General features: G+C 45.7%; 1 protein-coding gene across 2 annotated transcripts in view; it reads right to left on the bottom strand.

Moving 5' to 3' along the window:
- Nucleotides 1-10,185: 10,185 nt before the first annotated feature.
- The window catches only part of STK38L (serine/threonine kinase 38 like), a 48,048-nt gene continuing 37,746 nt past the window's right edge, over nucleotides 10,186-20,487 (bottom strand). For both annotated transcript variants that reach the window (XM_015429434.1, XM_015429435.1), the window contains 3 exons: nucleotides 17,852-17,947; nucleotides 16,800-16,891; nucleotides 10,186-11,115 (listed from right to left, as the gene is read on the bottom strand). In XM_015429434.1, coding sequence (XP_015284920.1) covers nucleotides 10,988-11,115; nucleotides 16,800-16,891; nucleotides 17,852-17,947 — 316 coding nt within the window. In that variant the 3' untranslated portion in view covers nucleotides 10,186-10,987. The remainder of the gene's footprint in view (nucleotides 11,116-16,799; nucleotides 16,892-17,851; nucleotides 17,948-20,487) is intronic.

The following is a 20,487-nucleotide window of genomic DNA, read 5'->3' as shown; positions in this document are numbered from 1 at the left end:
TCTCTAAAGACTATAGTTTGTTTTCTTGGCTACAAAACTACAGTTCCAGACCATAGAAATATGCATTTTGTAATCTTTCTTGATATACATTGAGAGAAAGAATAAATAAAAAGATAACAGTGTTCTAATAATAACACAAGAATGTAGTCAGAATTATTTTCAAACCTGTTAATGAAAAATAAAGTTCTTATAAATCCAAAGAGCATCAGAGTCCATAAAAACTGATTACCAGTTTGTGTTTTTCCTCCATGGATTTCATTTATTTTAGCAAAAGTAGCAAGCCCTAGAAATGAAATCTTTGAAGCAGTTAAAACTCAGGGGGGTCATGCAGAAGAAAACATTCCTGTTCATTTTAAGTATTGTCACAGTGGGTAGCTGCAGTGATTAAGTTCCCTCCATTCTTTCTTTACTCTCATAATTAAGGTAATCTCTTGGAGCGGCTGCTTTTAAAAATAAAGTGCATTGTACAATCATACAAAAGATGCTTTAGAAAGTTATAGAACACCTAGAATGACAGCTCAGTGGGTTCAAGGGTATTCTATTTGGATTTTTACTGTGCTATCTAGAAAGATTCATTAGTATTGTGGAAAACCCTTGCTTTGAGTCCCACATCAACACTCCCATTATTATTGCAAGCCTGTCCTCATAGGAACATTTTAAAGTGTCCACAGACATTACTCTACTGGGTGCTGACTAATAGCCAGAAAACAGTGGCCGATCTTTCTTTAGAGATCAACAATTTAATAACTGCAAGAGGTTTCTTCAACAGTCCATGATGACCAGTGGCTACTTGAGCATCCTGCAGGTCAGCTTATGGTCTGTTTGCTGCCTGGCCACAAAAAGGGAGCCATTTTTTCCTGATCATTTGACTGTTGGTGAGTAGTTTGAACCTCTTCATGAGATTACTTTTCATGCATTCATATAATACGGTGTTTCATGGCTGCACAACTACAGTATTGCTATTTGACAGACCCAAAACAGATCCAAGCTTGCTGTCGAATGCAATGTGTTCACCTCCCTAAACTGTTAGTCCAAAATTAATGGGATTTCTTTTGGCAGCTTCTAGCCAGGACACATGTGTCAGCCAGGCTGAACCTTGTGTTCTAAATTTCCTAGTGTGTGTACGGCACATAGAAAAAGTTTGAGGTGATGCTCTGTAACCAGCAATGGAGAAACCAAGCTGAGCTTTGCAACTGATTAGAAGAAGCCATGGGGGACAGATTTACAGACATCCAGATTTGTAGACATTTTGCTTTAAAATCAGTATCACTTAATGTTTATAGCACCTTATAATGTTGGACTGTGTTTAGACTGTTGCTACTGATGTGTTTTTATTTCATGTAAGCCGCCCTGAGCCGGCTTTGGCTGGGAGGGCAGGGTATAAATCTGACAAATAAATAAATAAATAAAATGACCTCTCTAGAGCTCTTTTATGTGCTGACCCTGGTATTTCTCACTTCTTAGAGAAGGAGTGGATGAAAAACAGGGGTTGCACTTACCTGTAACCTTTGTTCATCTAGTGGGCTTCTGTGCAGGCACACATGGGGACTGTGCTTCCGCAGGCCAGCCACTGGGAAGAACTAGTGAGCTCATAGTGTAGAATTTTCTTCCCAAGAGTGCTTGGCTCCTCCCCAGGCAGCAATTTCCCGCCCAAAAACCACGTGACCTGGGAGGAGCCAGCACTCTTCCCTCAGTTCTCCATTTCCACCTTCTAGGAATACAAGACTCCCACAGCGGGGAAGGAGGGAGGGATGTGTGCCTGCACAGAAGCCCACTAGATGAACAAAGATTAGTGCAACCCCTGTTTTCATCAGCGTGGCATCTGTGCAGTCCCACATGGGAGTATAGCAAGTTCACTTACTTCGGAGGAGGGAGTGGGAGGTCTCAACAAAAAATTGATTTTAATACTGCTTTTCCCACAGCCACATCTCTCCAAACGTCTATATCCATCGCATAATGGCGGACGAATGTCAAAGGAGTCGGCCAGGTCGCGGCTCAGCAGATGTCTTGAAGCGATATGCCAGACGAAAAGCCGCTGAGGAGGTCTGCGCATGGGTGGATTGTGCGAACAAGGCAGAGGGACACTGCGCTCCTGCAGCCTCATATGATAACTTTATGGCCATACAAATCCACGTAGAAAGTGTTTGAGCAGAAACCGCTCGACCTTTCTTGTGCCCACCAAAGCAAACAAATAAAGACGTACCTACACAGAAATTCTTTGTCCTGTCTAAATAAAAAAGGAAGGCCCTCCTAACATCTAGAGTGTGTAGCGTTCATTCTGCCAAGGTCATGGGGGAAGGAAAAAAGACAGGCAGAGTGATGTCCTGACCAAGGTGGAACTTGATCACTACCTTGGGAAGGAAATCAATGCGTGGATGTAGGAGTACCTTACCTTTGTGTATGCGGAGAAAGGGAGGCTCTATTAAAAGAGCCGCAAGCTCACCCACACGCCTAATGGAGGTAATGGCTACTAGGAACACAACTTTGTATGAAAGAAAGGACAACGGACATGTGGCCAAGGGTTCAAAAGGTTTATGCACAAGTTTAGCCAACACCAGCAATAAACTCCATTGGGGAACAGGGACTTTGGAAGGTGGGTATAAATTATTTAACCCCCTTAGAAACCTTTTAGCATCAGCAGGCGCAAAAACAGATTTGCCCCCGGTAGGCATGTGTGCGGCCGTATTAGACCTTAATGGAAGTATTCGCCAAACCTTCCTGTTTTAGTGAAAAGAGAAACTCTAAAATATACGACAGGTCACAAGTAACAGGGTCCACAGCTTTAGTCCCCGCCCACGCGGCAAACCTAGAGAATTTTCTAGAGTAAGACCGCCTAGTCGAGGGTTTCCTGGACGCTTGCAATACTATATCTACCCAAGAGCAGGGTGAGGGTTCGACTTAACGCTCCATGCTGTCAGCTTCTGGGAGAGCAGATTGAGTCGGTGGTCCTGCTGACCCAGGAGGAGGTCTGGGGCCAAGGGAAACCTGTGAAACGTGCCATTGGCCAACAGCCATAACTTGGGGAACCACAGGCACCGGGGCCAGAAAGGAGTTATGATGATGGCTGTGGTGCCATCGTGATAAGCCTTGGCTATTTCCCTGTTTAATAATGGCAGAGGGGGGAAGGCGTAAAACAGGCACCCATTGCACCGATGCTGGAAAGCATCGCCTAGGGATCCTGCATGTGCTGATCCTGCACCTATGGCAGCCCAGGAACAAAACAGCCAGGACTCTGCGTTTGTAGGAGATGCGAAGAGGTCTATGTGAGGTGTGCCCTACTTCTGAAACAAAGGCTCCAGGTATCTGTGGCATAGAGACCAGTCTTGGGGGGAATAAAAATCCCTGCTGAGCCTGTCTGCTTGTGTATTCAGATGGCCAGCGATATGAACGGCCGTGAGGTGCGTCCCATTTAGTATGGCTTGGTGCCAGAGGAAGGTTGCTTCCCTGGTGAGCGCCAATGAGGCAGTGCCCCCGTTTGTTTATGTAGTATTGCACTGTAGTGTTGCCTATGTGAAGAAGCACAGAAGGATTTCGGATAAGGTCTGCAAAAGAAGAAAAGGCTCTTCTTACTGCCCTCAGTTCTAACAATTTAATGTGCAGCCTTTCTTCAGCCAGCGTCCATCAACCTTGCACTACCTAACCTGCACAATGGGCTCCCCAACCTGTGAGGGAGGCATCTGTAAACAACTTAAGCTGATAGGGACGGATGCCGAAGGGAACCCCCGCTTGTGGCAACCCGATCCACCATGTTAAGCCCCGCAATATAGTACATGGAGCGGTAAGGTGGCGGCTTGGGTTATGAGTGGACGTGGAAGTTCCTAAGGAACCAATTTTGGAGGGGCTGCATGTGCAATCTAGCATACGGTGTCACCGCCATCGTGGCAGAGAAGTGACCCAGGAGACATTGGAGGAACCTGGCCGAACATCTCCGATAAGACTGCAAAGAAAGTACCAGAACATTAATGCGTTGGGCACGGGCGTCAGGTAAAAATGCCATAGCCAAGGTGGCGTCGAGAGTGGTGCTAATGAAGTCAATACATTGGGACGGTTGCAACTTGGATTTTTCAAGGTTCACCAAGAATCCAAAAGACCGTAGCGTCTCAAGGGTCAGAGTAACATCCCTGGACAATTGTTCTACAGAATCTGCCACCAGGAGCCAATCATTAAGGTAAAGATAAATTATGCAGCCCTGGAGACGTAGGTGACTAACCACTACCGAGAGACACTTGGAAAAAACCCAGGGAGGTGAGGCTAGGCCAAAGGGGAGTACAGAGTACTGGAATATGGAGCCAGTATGGGCAAACCTTAAGTATCGTCTACAGGCCCTGTGAATTGAGATGTGAAAATATGCATCTCGTAAATCAATAGTGGTGAACCAACAGCCCTTATGCAGCAATAGCAGCACCTCCTGTAACGACAGCATATGAAATCTAGGCTTGGAGAGGACTTTGTTCAGTTGACAAAGATCCAGAATGGGCCACTGTCCCCTATCCTTATTTATGAGGAAGAAGGGGGAATAGAACCCAGGCTCCTCACTGTGGTTGAATACCTCCACCACCGCACCTTTATCTAAAAGAGCTTGTACTGCTGACGAGAGTATGCCCTGTCAATTAGAACACTGAAAGGAAACACAGACACTTAGGGTAAGCAGAAAACTCCAAAAAGTAACCTCGTTTTATTACGGACAACACCCAGGCATCATCGGCGATGCGTAACCAAGCATTGAAAAACATGGCCAAACGGTCCCCAAAAAACAAACCCGAAGCTAGTCATTGGGCCTCACTACCTCGGGTAGGGCGGTCTCAGGCAGCCCTGTTGCCTTGCACTGACCTAGACTGAACTAGCCTACACTTGAAGCTGCATTTGCCACATTGCTGCCCACTCACTGACTTCATAGATATCCTCCTGGAGCTCTCCAGTCAGCCTTGGCTTTCACCATTCTGAATAATTCTGTCTCATCTGCAACCTTGGCCACTATACCACTTACCCCTAGTGTCAGATCATTCACAAACAACTTAAATAAGTGCCGGCCCCAATAACAATCCTTATGGGATCCCACTGCTCGCTTCAAACAAAGATGAAGTGGCTGAAACGGCTGAGTCCTCATGGGGTTTTCTTAGAGCATAATTTGAATGACAGTCCAGTTGGTCACATAGGGATACTTTCCTGACTGTAGTGACCAGGCTACTGAGAAGAGAGCTATGACAGTAGCATCTGCTAATGGAACCTGCAAGAGATCTATAGCATGGTTAGGCAAAGAATAAAACTTTTTTTGCTCAACTCAGGTTTTGACCATTCCTCTTCCATTTGAGTCTTAGAGAATTCTGGGAGTGGCACTACTTTTTCCATACTAGGTAACCTGGGGGGAAATTCCCTTTGGGTTTAGCTTTAGGATTGGTCACTTCTTCCCGTTTCTGGGAGCTCTGAGAAATCTACTGCATTCACAGCCTTGGGTAGTAGTCCTTGATAGTTCTCTTGCTTAGAGAGAGGTTTGGGTTGCTCTGGAACCATAATCTCTTCCCCAGACATTTCCCCTTCTTCCTTAATGGAAGAACTGTCTGATTCCCCTGAGTTTCTTGTGAGAAGGGTGGGACTGTGCACAGCCATTTTATGTGCTCCCTTAGTCAGTCAGGGCTTGTGCCCTGCAATCTGCCCCCTATCAAGGAATTGTCCCTGCTCCCTCATCTTAATGACCCATGGGAAGGGGGGAGGGGATGTGATCTGGAAGAGGACCTTGAACAATAACTTTTCTGGCTCCCTCATGGGAGAAGTGTGGCCTGCTCTCGCAGGGACCAAAATTTCTCCAACACTGCATGGTGAAGTCAGCTTACTATCTACAGGGGGCATTCAGAAAATGGAGATTGAGAGGGAGGGGAGGCGTCTCTACCTTGCTCTGTGGTGGTACTCCATCTCCCTGACTACTCCACTGCAGTCAGATGCACTGAGCCTGAGTCTGGCATCTTTGTTGGCATGGAAGAGCTTCCTGCCAATTTGGCCTCTGCCATTGAGGCATATTCCAAGACGCGGTCTACTCATGCAGCATGCTCTTCTTGCCACCTCTGCACATCTGCCACTGGCTACTCTTCTGCAGGTCTGTGGCTGCTCAACTGTACTGGAGAGTAGTCCCTTTCTCCTGTTTTGTGAGGAGAAGGGAGTCTCCATCCTCCTTGGAAATGAAGCCATCTGAGGCTTTGTTGGCGTTCTCAATGTCCTCCATTGCCTCAGCCATGCCATCCTCAGAAGGGGGGGGAGTAGACCAAAAGGAGGAATTGAAGTATTGAATAAGGACAAAGGGTGGGGCCCGTGATACTCGCGGGGGGGGGGGAGGCAGAGGAAGCACCGTCTCCCCCCCCCCCTGCCTTTCCTCCCCCTTGCCTTCCCTCCCCGGCTCCTCGCCATTCTCCCCCCGGCCCCGAAGCGAGCGCTGAGCAGCGTGCCGCTCGGCCCTCGCTGCTGGTTCCTCCCCGCCCCCCGATGTTATTTTCCAGGTTTAGGATTTTTGTGCACCCGTGGGGACCACCCCACGTGCGCACAAACCTCTCCCTCCCCCCCAGGTCGCCCCGATGTGCGGATTAAGTATCCGCACACCAGGGGGCGACTTGAGAATTAGATATATAGATGAGAAGTATTAAAATGGTAGAAACAGAAGTATCAGGTGCCTTCTGCTGAATTGTAGGGGCCTTGCTGAGCAGCTCTTACGAAATGTCTGCTCTCCCCGACAAGGCTAGCTGAAGAAAGTGGGGGACTCTGCCCAGGAGACAGGAAGTCTAGAAGAATTTTACTCCTGCCTCCTGGATGGATGGATGGATGGGACTCACCCATCAAGATGCCCTCCCCTTCAGAGTGAGAATGACTAAGTAGTAAGATCATAGCTATAAAACTTTAATTTGACTTGGGATGATTAGATTTTGTTGTCCCTATACTGTGTACTTCTTACTAGAGTGTTTGAAGACTGATCATTTTACAGGATTAGTCCCACAACCTTTAAATGATTCATGTGAGTAGTTGAGAAGCAATTCAGTCCCCAGAGCAACCTAACCATCAAGGGAAGTTCTAAATCTCACCTGGTCTACCTATTGCTAGACTGAACTGTCTAAATGGCCTTGGACACAAAGAAAACTCCTTTCACATCAAAGATAAGATGTAATGGTTATAGCCCAGCTTCCTCCCAGATACGTCAGGAGAAGTTTTTGAATGCATGGTTTGACCCTTGCAGTTGGGGGGCGGGGGCGGGATCCAACCATATATGTCACTTATAGCAATAACTGCAGCTCCGTGTTCAACTTGTATGTTATTTTGCATAGTCTAAGCAATTTCATATAAAAAATTGAAGGTGTATTTGACATAGAATCCTCATAGGTAAAGTAAAGGTAAAGGTTCCCTTGCTCGAAAGCCAGTCGAATCCGACTCTAGGGTTGCGGTGCTCATCTCCGTTTCAAAGCCGAAGAGCCAGTGCTGTCCGAAGACGTTTCCGTGGTCATGTGGCCGGCATGACTAAACACCAAGGTGCACAGAACGCTGTAATCCTTCCCACTGGAGTGGTACCTATTTATCTATTTGCAATTTCTTGCTTTTGAACTGCTAGGTTGGCAGGAGCTGGAGCTAGAGACAGGAGCTCGGGTCTCGAACTGCTGAACTACTGACCTTCCACAGCCTGCAGTTCAGCGTCTTAACCACTTGAGCCACCACAGCTCCACAGAATCCTCATAGTACTCTGCTAAAAGCCATGCGAACTGGAATACTGGACACCAACTGTGCAAGACCTATGAAATCCATTTGGATGTCCTGAAAGTGGGTGGAGAGGTATTCTTGCCCAACGCATCCTAGATGCTTTTTGAGGTGGCATTTTGATAGAGTTGTCATGAGCCCAGGTTGTACTAAGGAGTTCTTGGTAGATGTTCTCCTGCTAGAAAACTCATTATTTGCCAGAGGCTAAACAGAGAGTGAGCAGTTCTATCTTGTCCAAACAGCATCAGATTGCTTTTAAAACTCCACCCCCGAAGTAGCTGGGGGAAAATATCAAGGTGATATGAATTTTTAACATGTATGTACGAAAGAAAGGTTACCCTTGTAACCTGTACTCTGCTGTGTTACAGAGCCTCAAGGGCCATCGTATATGACTGTTTTTAATATGTAGCTCTCATTTTAGAATGTTCAACCCAACATACTTTGGCAACATTGTCTTTAAAAAAGTATTGCTCAGGCAATGCCAGGCTCCAAACCTCAGTGAAGTTGTCCACGGATTGCTTGGCTGTGCACAATAGGGGCTGTTTCTGGCACAGGCTGTGGTGATTGTTTATTGGTGAGCATGAGGCCGAGAGGCTGTAAATCCATACGGAAAGATGAAGACCTATTCAAAATTAATCTACCAAAAGGAAAGGTCACTTCTGAACCCACTGAAAAATATTGATCATTTTAGAACTAATGCCACATAGCTGCGGTTCAAAATATCTGTTATGGCATAAAAAGATGTGTTCAGGATACACAAAAGAAGCATCTGATGTTTCACAGTGCAATAAAAACACCGTCACCCCACACAAATATTTTACAAAACCACAACTTTACCAAAAAAAAGTAAGGTTTATTTAATACACTGTAAAAAGCCTTATATAAATCTTTGTAATGCTTTCTATTGTCACTTTTCCCAAACCACAACTAGTGAATCAGGGCCAAATCTATTAGTGAAAGAGAGTTGCCCTTTCAGTTCTTAAAATGAACTTTTGAAATGCAACCAGCTTTAAAGAAGGTCAGGCTACGGTGCTTATATGTTCATAAAGATCAGAGTCATTTTGAAGCACTGATTATATACTGGAGAATAACTCGAGGCGTTGTATGTTTGAGACAGAAAAACAATCCAAGAGCAAAACCAGAAGCCCAACATAAAGTATTCTTTAAGGGATGTAGACTCTAGTCCAAGATTCCAGTCAAAGGCTAAATGTTTAACCTCTCTGGCATACAGATCAGCATCCAGGAACTACAGGGGCAAATCTAGCACCTGGATGTCAACCCAGCCACAAGGGAAGAGGGTGGCGAGGGAGGGATGGCTCCAGTGATTTGAAAACTGTCCACTCTGGGGAGTGGTGCCCCTGCCTCTCCTGTCTTGTCCTGCGCTGCCCCTTTCTTTGCTGACCAGCGCAAGTAGCATGTTAGTCATTTTACAAAAATGAAATGAAAGCTTGGCTTTAACAAGGGGCCCAACTAGCAGTCAGTCCTCACGTTTAAGCTTAAATTACGACCACCATCTTCTCTCCCACACTGCATCTAGCAACTGTGGTATTCAGTAATCAACATACAAAAATAAAATTGACCTAACACTCTAGCAAGACAAATTAACAATGCAATTCCCATGACCACATTATTAGAAGGCTGGCAATATTGGTGTAATTTTGCATCCTTTTCACAGCTAAAACCATCCATCATTTGCTTCTTGTACAGCTCGCCCGGGATTGTCCCGCTTGGGAGATTGCACATGGAAGTGTGTATGTTTGAATGCTCTTTAACATCTAAAACCACTGCCTGTGGAAAGCTGGCCTGTCAAGGAAAAGATGTCTAACTCTTTTCCCTCCCCAAATGCTGCTAGTAGTCTATGCACAGAAATTCCCTCTGTCTTTAAATTAGAGTATGCCACACATACTGTAGTGGCACACTGCCAGAAGACTGTACCACATGATACTTCTGATTCTATAACTCAGCCCAAAGCCATGGTAATCTTAAAACACTCTCCACATTCAGGAAGATATGACATCTAATACACCCCCACCATAAACTGATCCCCATTTCCAGGACTTCAGCTCAGAAGAATTACATCGTTTGTTAAGTGCATGTGTACAAAGGTTTTCATCATTCAACACCTATTTTGAAAATAAGTGAATCACATACACTTCTAGAAAACAGAACTGCGTAAATTTGCAATCAAGCCATTTTAGGATCTTTGGTACTCAGAGAAGAATAAATGACACAGTGACAAACCATCCCACAAAAAATAATTTAGGAGGGAAAAAATAAAACCAAGAAAAGATATGGTCTTAGTCATTTTTAAAAGCATCTTTCCCTGCTTCTTAGTAGGAATGGCATTGTCCCTGCACTCCCCTCCTTTCTCTAGAAGTTCCCTACTATCATTCTAGAAGCTTTACTTAGAATTAAGTTGTCTGATTTGAAGACAGTGGAATTTTCTTCTCTGAAAGTAAAGAATTACAACTCACTCGACAGAAGTTTATTATGCTAAAGGTACTGTCTTTCAGCTACCCTTTGCACGCCAACCAGAATAACATTTGCCTCCCTGAAGTACAACTCCTCTTTTGTATCTTTATTAGGAACCATGTGCTCTGCCCTCAAGTATAAGCCATGAAGCACACAAAAAATAAACCTTTCAAACAACTTATTTGAACCAGTATTGTTTTTTCTCAAAACAATTATTCCAGGATAACTTTGCATGTCACTACACTTCATCTGTTGGGCAGATTCTTTTCTATAACATCGCAAAAAGTGGCTGGTGGTTTCTATACTGCATATCTAAATCCACACCCAGGACAACAATTAAGCACACATGATAGGCAACTTCACCGGGTAACTGCCAGTGATGCTTCTTACATGTGCAATATGATTTCAACCTCTGGGCCAGTTAGACATATTACAGTACCAACAAAGCCACAGTGCAAACATAGGCACAATTAATCTTTATATACTCACAGGCAGTGCAGATACAAAGATCCTTTCATTCCAGTACTTTTGTTATAATAAAGTTAACAAAAATATTTACTATTAAAAGGGGGGGGGAGAGAAGTCTGCTGGCACTGCCAACTAATTATCATAGTACTCTTAGAAATCCTAATCCAGTAGGATTTCCTAATGTCTCCACAAAGTCTATGTGCGTCAGTCAATCTGTGTGGACATTTCAGTGTTATCGATCTAGGCCAAGCAGATCTTGAGGATGCAGCAGCTACCTGAGTTCTTATTTGGGAGGGATTTTTATCCCCCTTGCTGTGTTTTACAACTTCCCTGATTTCATGTAGGAAGGGATGGAGCCACGTTGAGTGAGCCCTTCAAATCTCTTGTAGGTATAATTGAGGAAAACCCAATCTTTGGACTTGTAGTCAGGTTCAGTGGTGTTTGGCACTAGAAGACAAAAACAAAAGGAATTAGCACATATACATTCCAAAACTCCCAACAATCACAGGTTAACACGAAAAATATCAAAGCTCAATCACCTATGCCATGTGAGCACGTAACAAAGTTTGTCTAGGATCCAGAGGTGAATTAAGAACCAAAAGGTTAAAGAACTCAGAATATAAGGGCCCAATAGTTCTGTGTCTAAAATTGAAGTATAAATATTATTAAATATACAAAAATATACATGTATTTATACATGAATTTATTACAAATTCAATAAAAATAAATATAGGCCCAAGTAATAGCCTCAATTCAGAATAAAATCATGCATTAATCCCAAAGATAGACCATTACTGACCCTGACCAATGACAATGTTGTTACAGAATGGTTTCAGACATTACAATAATACAGTCATTTCTTAAACTTAGACCAAGGTGAAATTGTTCTGGAGAAGAAAGGGGGGGAAACATAATTACTAATTATTAAAATTGGTACGTTATTATGAACTAGGAGTAAGGACTGTTGTGGGAAGAAATACAATGAGCTCTAGAAAGGGGCTCCAGGTAAGTGTCCCGGCTGTGGCTGGTTGGGCGGCAGAGAGAAGGGGGGAAATAGAGGGAGGCGAGCCATTATCTCCTTCTGCTCAGCTATAAGGCAGGGCTGTCTCAAGTAATTTTGCTGCCCCAAGTGAATAGGATGGGAGGAGAGTTGCACACCATGTTTTCTGGGTTTCAAGGGTCTGGAAAGTAGTTCCATAGCCAGTTACAGGGTTGCCAACTCCGGGTTGGGAAATACCTGTAGATCTGAGGGGTAGAGCCTGCAGAAGGCAGGGTTTGGGGTGGGGAGGGACCTCAGCAGGGTATAATGCCACAGAGTCCACTGCCCAAAGCAGCCATTTTCTCCAGGGGAACTGATCTTGGAGATCTCCAGGTGCCACCTGGAGGTTGGCAATACTAAGGGAAGGGCAAGGTTTGTTGAAGGACTTCAGTGAGGTATAATGCCATAGAGTTCACCCTCCAAAGCAACCATTTTCTCCATCGGGACTGATCCCGGTAGTCTGGCGATCAATTGTAATTCAGAGAGATGTCCACGCCTTCCCTTTCCCCCAACCTCTTTCAGTTCCAAAGCTGCTTCCTGTTTAACACTTTAACTGATTAACAGTTTAACTGACTCCTTACTACTAATATCCCACGGCCTCTTGGGACTCCCAACTTGGGAGCTGTAGTTCTAATTCCCTTTGCTATGGTTACAGTAAGGCTAGCTGAGAACTACAACTCCCAAGGTGAAATGTGTCAAAAGTGGGGGTGTAAGAATAGAGGAGCCAGTGGGACGGGCCAATAGCACATCAAGGCAACTTCCCCAATGGCCAATGGGACAGTAGGTGAGTTGTCACCAGCACAGCTTTTTTATTTTTATATATATTCATACACACACACACACGTACACGATAACAAATGGAGAACCGCAGGAAACTTGCGGGAGTGTTATCCCATTCCCCCCACCTCTGCTTCTTTCGCTCTCCCCCTACTAGTCTCACCCTCTTTCTCCTTCGTGCCATCCCTTGTTTCCCCCTCTCTCTCCCCTCCATGCCTGTCACTTTCTTTCCCCACCTTTTCACTCTTTCTGCCCTGTCACTCTCCTGGCCTCCCACCTACTTCCTCCCCCCCCCCACAGCAACAGTGGCAGCAGCCCCTCTCTAGAAATCACAATGAACTGTCGAAATACAGAGATCAGTTCCTCTTAGGGTTGCCAGCTCCATGTTGGGAAATGCCTGGAGATTTGGGGGGATGGAACCTTACAAGGATGAGGTTTGAGCTTGGAAGTGACCTCAGCAGGGTATAATACCATATACTCCACCCTTCAAAGAAGCCATGAGCTCTGGGGGAACTGATCTCTATCATCTGGAAATCAGTTGTAATTCCAGATCTCCAGCCCTAGAGGAAATGACTGCTTTGGAGGGTGGAGTCTGTCTGAAGTCCCTCCTCACCTCAATTCCCATCATCCCCATACTCCACATCTCAAATATCCACAGCAAGGTGGGGATTCAAACCTGAGTCTCCCAGACCCTACTCTGAAGCGCTGACCGTTATATTACACTGACTTTCATAGGGAGCTTGCTGTAGAACAGTAGCAAGCAGCCAGGCCTAGTTGAATCATGCAAGTCAGGTGGTCTCAAGTCACCCAGAGGGTGCTGGTAGGCCTAGGTTTGTCAGCCTCCAGGTAGGACCTGGAGATCCCCCAGAACTACAACTGAACTCCAGACCACAGAGATCTATTCCCCTGGAGAAAATGGGTGGACTCTGTGGCATTATATCCAGCTGAGGACTCTTCCTTCAGAGTCTGCACTCCTCAGACTTGACCACAGAATCTCCAGAAATTTCCCAACCTGGAGTGTGCAACCTGAGTCCCAGGCCTGGCTCCAACCCCCCTGCTATTTAGCCATTTATACTGCAAGAGGAATCCTTCCCAATCCCAGGTCCAGTTCTGCTTTTGCTTCCTCCCCCCTCTCTCTCTGTCTCTGGCTATCTCTCACTATTGATGTGGCAGGGCCTAGAGTAGATCCCTGCTGCAGCCATTTCAAAAGGTATGGGGGTGGGATTCAACCCTCCCTGATTATTATTTTTTACTTTTTGGATTTTTCTGCACCCCACAGATTCCCCTGAGTCTGTAGAAAAATGTGTTGGGGGATAGTATGCCCCCTATCTGCAGAAATAAGTATCCGCACGCAGAGGGGACTGTTGAGAATTATATATATAGACAAGTGGAAACCCGCAAGAAACTTGTGGGATGGTTATCCCATTCCTCACACATTTGCTTTCCCCCCTCTCTCCCTACCTCTCTCATATTCTTTCTCCGTTTTGTACCTTTTTTTACTCACTCTCTCTCTCTCTCCCTCCTCCACACGTTACTTCCTCTCTCTTTCTGACCGTCATAATTTCCTTTGTTTTTCTGCCTCCCCACCTCACTCTTTCTGTCTTTCTGCCCCCCACCCCATCACTCTCTCTTTCTGCCCTCATCATTCTCCCAGCCTCCTGCCTGCTTCCTCCCCCACCCCACACAGCAGCAGCAGTAGTGGTGGCAGTATTCCCAGCCACCCACCTGCTTCCTCTGCTTCCCACAGCAGCAGTGGAAGCGCGCTGGGAATCACAACGGATCTCTCAGCTACAGAGAACAGGACTGCCAGCTCCAGGTTGGGAAATTCCTGGAAATTTGCAGTGGAGCCTTGGGGAGGCAAGCAGCTTCACCAGGGTATAATGCCATAGACGCAACCCTCCAAAGCAGCCATTTTATCCAGGGGAACTGATCTCTGTCACCTGGACAACAGTTGTAATTCTGGGTGATCGTCAGCCCTCACCTGGAGGCTGGTAATAGTAGTTCTTGTGGAGGAAATGGCTGGTTTGGAGGGTGGAGTCTATGGCATTACACCAGTCAGTAGTTCCTCCCCTCCTCAAATCCCATCCTCCCCAGGCTCCACCCCTCAAATGTCCAGGAATTTCTCAACCTGGAGTTGGCAACCCTATTTCCTTCCCACCCAACAGCCAACCTACCTTTATCTGTCTTCAGCTTTCCGTCTCCACCCCCCTGTCCCACATCCTCTACCTAGGAAATTTACAGTCTTTCTCCACAGTGGGGACCAAAGCAGCTTACATTATTCTCTCCTCCTTTTTATCTGCACAACAACCCTGTGAGGATGATTAGGCTGAAAATATGTGACTGGTCCAAAATCACCCAGTCAGCTTCCACTACAAGATGGGAATCTGAACCTGGGTCTCACAGACGCTAACCTGAAGCTCTCACTGTTACATCACACTGGCTTTCATAGGGTGGTTGATGAACAGTAGCAAGCAGCTGGGCTAGTTGAGTCATGCAAATCAGGTGGTATCAAGTCACCCATAGGATGCTGCCTAGGGATGCCAGCCTCCAGGTAGGACCTGGGGATCCCCTGGAATTACTGCTCATCTCCAGACTACAGAGACAACTTCCCATGGAGAAAATGGATGCTTTGGAGGGTGGACTCTATGACATTGTACCTCACTGAAGTCCCTGTCCCCCCCCCCCCCCCCGCCCCCCCCCAAACCACCCACGGTTTACCCACCCCGTTGGTCAGGGGGGACCTGGCAACCCTAGACTGCTGCCAGGCCTAAGGTTGCCAGCCTCCAAGTGGGACCTGGAGACCCCCCCCCCCCGAATTATAACTGAATTATAGACAGCAGAGATCTGTTTCCCTGGAGAAAATAACTGCTTTGGAGGGTGGATGTGGCATTATACCTAGCTGAAGACCCTCCCCTTCCCCAAACCCAGCCCTCCTTATAGTCCACCACAAAACCTATAGTAATTCCCCAGCCTGGCACTGGCAACCCTTGTCAGGCCTGGCCCCAAGGCTCCCTCCTTCAAAGCCATCTCCTGTTCCTCCTTTTGTTTCCTACTTTATAAAAACATAATTTGTTCACAAAAGTTTTCTGAGAACAAATAATGCTTCATTTTCTCCACCCTGCCTCCTTGCAGTAAAACTCTCCTGCTACCTCCACACTGACCAAACTGGGTCACAAACTCTCTGGGCAAAAAGTGTCACTTCAGTGAATCATTTAGTACTCTCCTGCAGAAATCTAATTCTTGTAAGGTCACTAAGATGTGACTAGTTAACTTAGATCGGGGATCTCCAACCCTTCTGAGCATGCAGGCACCTTTGGACTTTTGACACAGTGTGGTGAGCACAACCACAGAACAGCCGCCACAAGAGGCAGAGCCAAACACAAAATGTCAGGAAGTGAGATTATGCATCACTCCAGTAGCAATTATGCAATAACTCCAATAACTTTTCAAAATTTCAGGCAGAAGCTATTTTTCTTTTAAAAATGGAATATATTATTGAATATCTTGCATACACACAGTCATCCTTATACAGTCATCCTTATATAGTTTACCTTCATCCTTGTATTGTGGTGGCAGCTGCTGCCAAAGCAACTTTTAAAATCTGTGCAGGCAATCAAATCTCCAATAACCAATCAGAAGCTCTGCTGGGCAAAAGCCCCACCTGGCCCTGGCCCCTTTCTAACACTGGGCGAGCACCAGGAGTGGTGTTGGCAGGTGCCACAGAACCGAAGGGCACCACATTGGGGATCCCACTTAGACCTAGATGGGACTATCCGCTTTCCTCACCTGGAGCTGTGTTCTCTGGCCCTTCTGTCTCCTAGCTGTCCTTCTCAGACTCCTCCCTCTAGCTGTCTCCTTGTCCTCTCCTGCCTCTAGAATGCTCTCTTCCTCTTCTCCTTGGGCCCTCCAGTTCCTTTCTCCTGCCCCTCTGTCCCTTGCTTCTATTTCCTCTAGTCTCTTCTGCTCCCCTTCCCCTCTGAACAGCTCAGTTAATGATGGGCAAAGATCCTTCTGCTTACACAGCCACTCTAGAAAGTCATGTCCATTCAGACAACTGTAGCCACCGGCACTAAATTCCATATTGCTTTACAACTGTGGTTGTTTTGACATATGCAGCATTTAGAACTGGGCTGTCCGATGGCATAAGATATAGTGGGCGCCACTGAAGTGTGCACGAAGAGACTCATGATCTTTTCTCACTGGGCCAGGAGAGGCAGGGAGCAGAGGCTGGTCTGGTGAACTGTAAGGTCATCAGGAAGATTAGAAAACAACTTGTGATCATAATTTTCTTCTTTAAGTAGACATCCCTTCTCACCTGGCTGTAAAATATCAGATTCTGGGAATTCATCAAAATTGGAAGTATCATCAATGCTTTTAATTTCTATAGGGATTGCAGCTGGCCTCTCTCTACAGCAAAAGAAAAACAACAACCAGAAGAGTAGTAGTCAGCATAACCAATGTCACTACCATTGAACATCATGGTTTAATCTTGTGGTACTGCCACACTTAAGAGTTGTGCTGCACGTGGCTTGGCCATTGGTGGCTAACTATAGAAGGGTCCCGTTGCCTCTGCTACTCCTTTTGGAGGATGTTCCTTACAGAACAGTTAATAAACAGAGGGCTCTGTGAAAGGTTTCCAGTGGTCCAGGGTAGAACTTGACAGCACTACACAGCTCTTAACGCCTTCCCTTCCCTCCCTCATGCCTCTTGTTTTCAGGGTCTTCTAACCATAACCTCAATGGCTTCGAGGAAATGACTCTTTTCTGCTCAACAAGGAGGCTTCCTTAGAAGGAGCACACCTTAGTCCCACAGAGTGGAAGCCTGGTGTCATGTCCAACACTAAATGCCTTCCATCTCCCTTATGGCAAACAGGGAAAAGATGGATACTCCCTTTGCTCTGCTGCCAGCTACTTCGACTGAAAACTAATGTTTAGGGCACGCCATCCCACCAAAGAAGTCACACTATCCTGGTGTTGCCCAGTATTCAATCAGGGACTGGCTCTTTTCATCATCTTTGGAATTCACACAGAACTAGACAGATAAATTCAGCCTCAGATTAGGCAGAAGGCGGCTTAATCTCACTGCCCTCCAATCAGAATAATCCATACTAGACTGCATATTAATTTATGGAATCCTGAGATGGGACTGCAAACAGGGTGACATTCACGGTCTCACAATCAAAGATTGGTGTGTGTGTGTGGGGGGGAAGCTAACAGGCCCACTCACACAAGCATGTGTGGAGGTACACAGATAATGCAATGATTTGCCAAAGAGGCCCTAAAACTGTAACAGCTTTCTAGTGAGGTTCCCAAGATCAGGGAGCCCTGAGGTTTCCCACACCCCACACTAATGTTTCATCACATATACCTGATATGTCCCCAGTCAACACCTTCAAAAAATTGATGTATCTTAATTTCCTCCACTCCATTGCTACCAACTCTGTTTTCTGCATCAATACAGAATCTAAAAGAGAGAAGAGATAAAAATGGTTACAGTCAAGGTGAACAACAATGAAAGGTATACAAGGATGTGTTTTGTACAAAACATTCCTTCCATCAAATGAGTGACCAAAATAGACCACTTTTAGTTTTCTACAGGAAAAATCCTTTCCCTTTTACTGAGCTTGTAATTCCCATCTACAAAATATTTATTTATTCATTAATTCATTCAATTTATACCCTGCCCTCCCCGTCGAAACAGGCTCAGGGCGTCTTACATAAAAATTACTGAGCAGATAATTGCTTCTGTTTCTCCACCCCAGTAGCTGATGCTGTGTTTTGCCTGTTGGCATGGAAGAAAGTATTATTATGCAAATAAATCACATTACTCATTGAGTTATCTGTCAGTTGCTTTACATCTCTTGTAAAATAATTTTACAATCACAATTTTAAAGTAGAAAATAACAGAACAAAAACTAAAGCTATAATGTTCTAAATTAACCTGAAACATTCTTAATGTAGCTTTTCTAACAGATTTCTGTACTATTAATTTAATATTATCCCTAACGTGATAGGTAATTTTACTGTATATGGAAAATGAAGGTTCAGAACAAATGTGGAATTATAGGATTCACTAACAATTATGGCAAATTCAGAGCCCTTTAAGGTGATGACCTACAGTTTTAGGAAATAAACATTTTAAACTACTATACGTCATGGGCCGGCCGGCTGCCACCACCTCCTCCTCAGAGGAATCAGAAGAAATGGGCCCTGCATCAATGGAATCCCCATCTGAGCAGCTGGGTCCAGCAGCAGACCCAACAGGGGAAGCATCAGGAAGTGAGAACACTTTCCATTCACAGCCAGATTGCTCAATCTTCCAGGAGAAGAAAGAGATGCCACAGAGGCTTCCATCTCCATCTCTGCTGGCATTGTAGGTCAGTTAGGAGAGAAGGACTCCTCAGGAGGAGAGAACTCCTCAGGAGAAAAGGGGCCCTGTATAGCCAGATCTGAAGCAGCAGAAGCCGGCAAGCAAGAAGATGAACTGCAAGCTTGTCAGAGTTCACAGCCAACAGATGAGGCAGAGCCAGCAGCACCTTCCAGCCCCATTCCAACAGATAAGTCCCAGGTGGTTGTTACCAGCCATCCAGTTTCACCCACACCCTTTGAGCACTGGAGATGAAAGAATGGAGCTCCAGGAGAGAAGACAAAGTGCATATCTCCTGGCCCGATACCAGCTGCTTGCTGCTGATGAATAAACTGCAGGGTTACTCCTAAGCAGGTGGCTGTAAGACAGACCTCGCAGCAGATGCCTATAAAAGCCAGTCAAGGGAGACTACTCTGTGTGGAAGCAACAAGTCAACACCTGTTGGACTCTGCTCCACTCCAGTGACCTTTGGACCAGCTTTGGACTTGGATATTGGACCTGCCTGCTCTTGTGTATGACCTTGGACTGCTAGACCTTGCTTTCTGAATTGGACTCTGCTCTCTGGTAACTGACTTTCTGGACTGAATCTTGACTCTGACTTTGGACTCTGACTTGGCTTGGACCTAGATTCTGACAGCTGGCCTCTCCAAAACCAGCAGAGCACTCTAGAGAAAAGACAAAGCACTCATCTAATTGTTCAGCAACTATCAGTGTTCATTCCTGGAGCAGAGTCCTTACAGGACCAGGACTGACAGAGAAACAGTAAAGACCTGCACCTGTAGGAACCTGAACGCAACTGTAAGGAGTGACACCTGGGCCTTGGGGGATGAGTCAGCAAAGGAGGCAGATAAAAGGAACATGCTGAGCAAGGCTCTATGTGGAAGGAACCTGGTGAACCTGCTTAGCAAACAGAACTCTGCCTTGACTTGCTATCTTGTACCTTGTTGCTGATAACCTGTGCTTGCTCCTACAGCCTGGGACCCAGACCCTGCATCCTGCACCTGTTCCCCAGCCCTTGAACCAGACCCTTGAACCCTCAACCCTCCTGTACCTTTGATTTCTGACTCCAGACTGGTTTGTAGACCTTGCCTCTGTACCTAACTGCTGTGCTTATTGTTACTGTATTTTTGTATCCTGGAAACCCCAAGTAGAGCAATAGCACCAAGGTTGGCCCCTGAATGTGACAACATACATTACACCTAGCTGCCTGGACAACCAATCATTTTGATTCAGAATTAAAGGAATGAACTTCCTTCTTCTGCACCATGTGCTGAAAAATCAAAATCAAATCAGAGAACCACTATCACAAAGTCAAACAATGCACATTTATTTTTGGCATATCTAGAGCTAGTCTGGGACTGTAGGAATTTATCCTCAGATTTCTGAATGAGACTATGAACTGAGGAAGACTATGAGGAACTACCCTGACTGGTTGCAATAGCTCAGTAGTAGACTGCAGACTTCGCACCTGTTAGGGAGGTCCTAGGTGAAGTCCTTGACTCCTCCAGTTAAAGGACCTCAGCTGGTGAGAGTATTGTCGGTCAGGGAAACAACACTGAGATAAAAGTATCAAATGGCCTCTGCCACTGTGTAAGATGGCAGCATAGAATGTGGGCTTTTGTCTGTTTATGCATTCG

This window comes from Gekko japonicus, unplaced genomic scaffold (assembly GCF_001447785.1).
Source record: "Gekko japonicus isolate JY-2015 unplaced genomic scaffold, Gekko_japonicus_V1.1 scaffold169, whole genome shotgun sequence".
Taxonomy (NCBI): domain Eukaryota; kingdom Metazoa; phylum Chordata; class Lepidosauria; order Squamata; family Gekkonidae; genus Gekko; species Gekko japonicus.
Note: the sequence above shows the minus strand (reverse complement) of the source record. Positions and strands in the feature narration are given on the sequence as shown.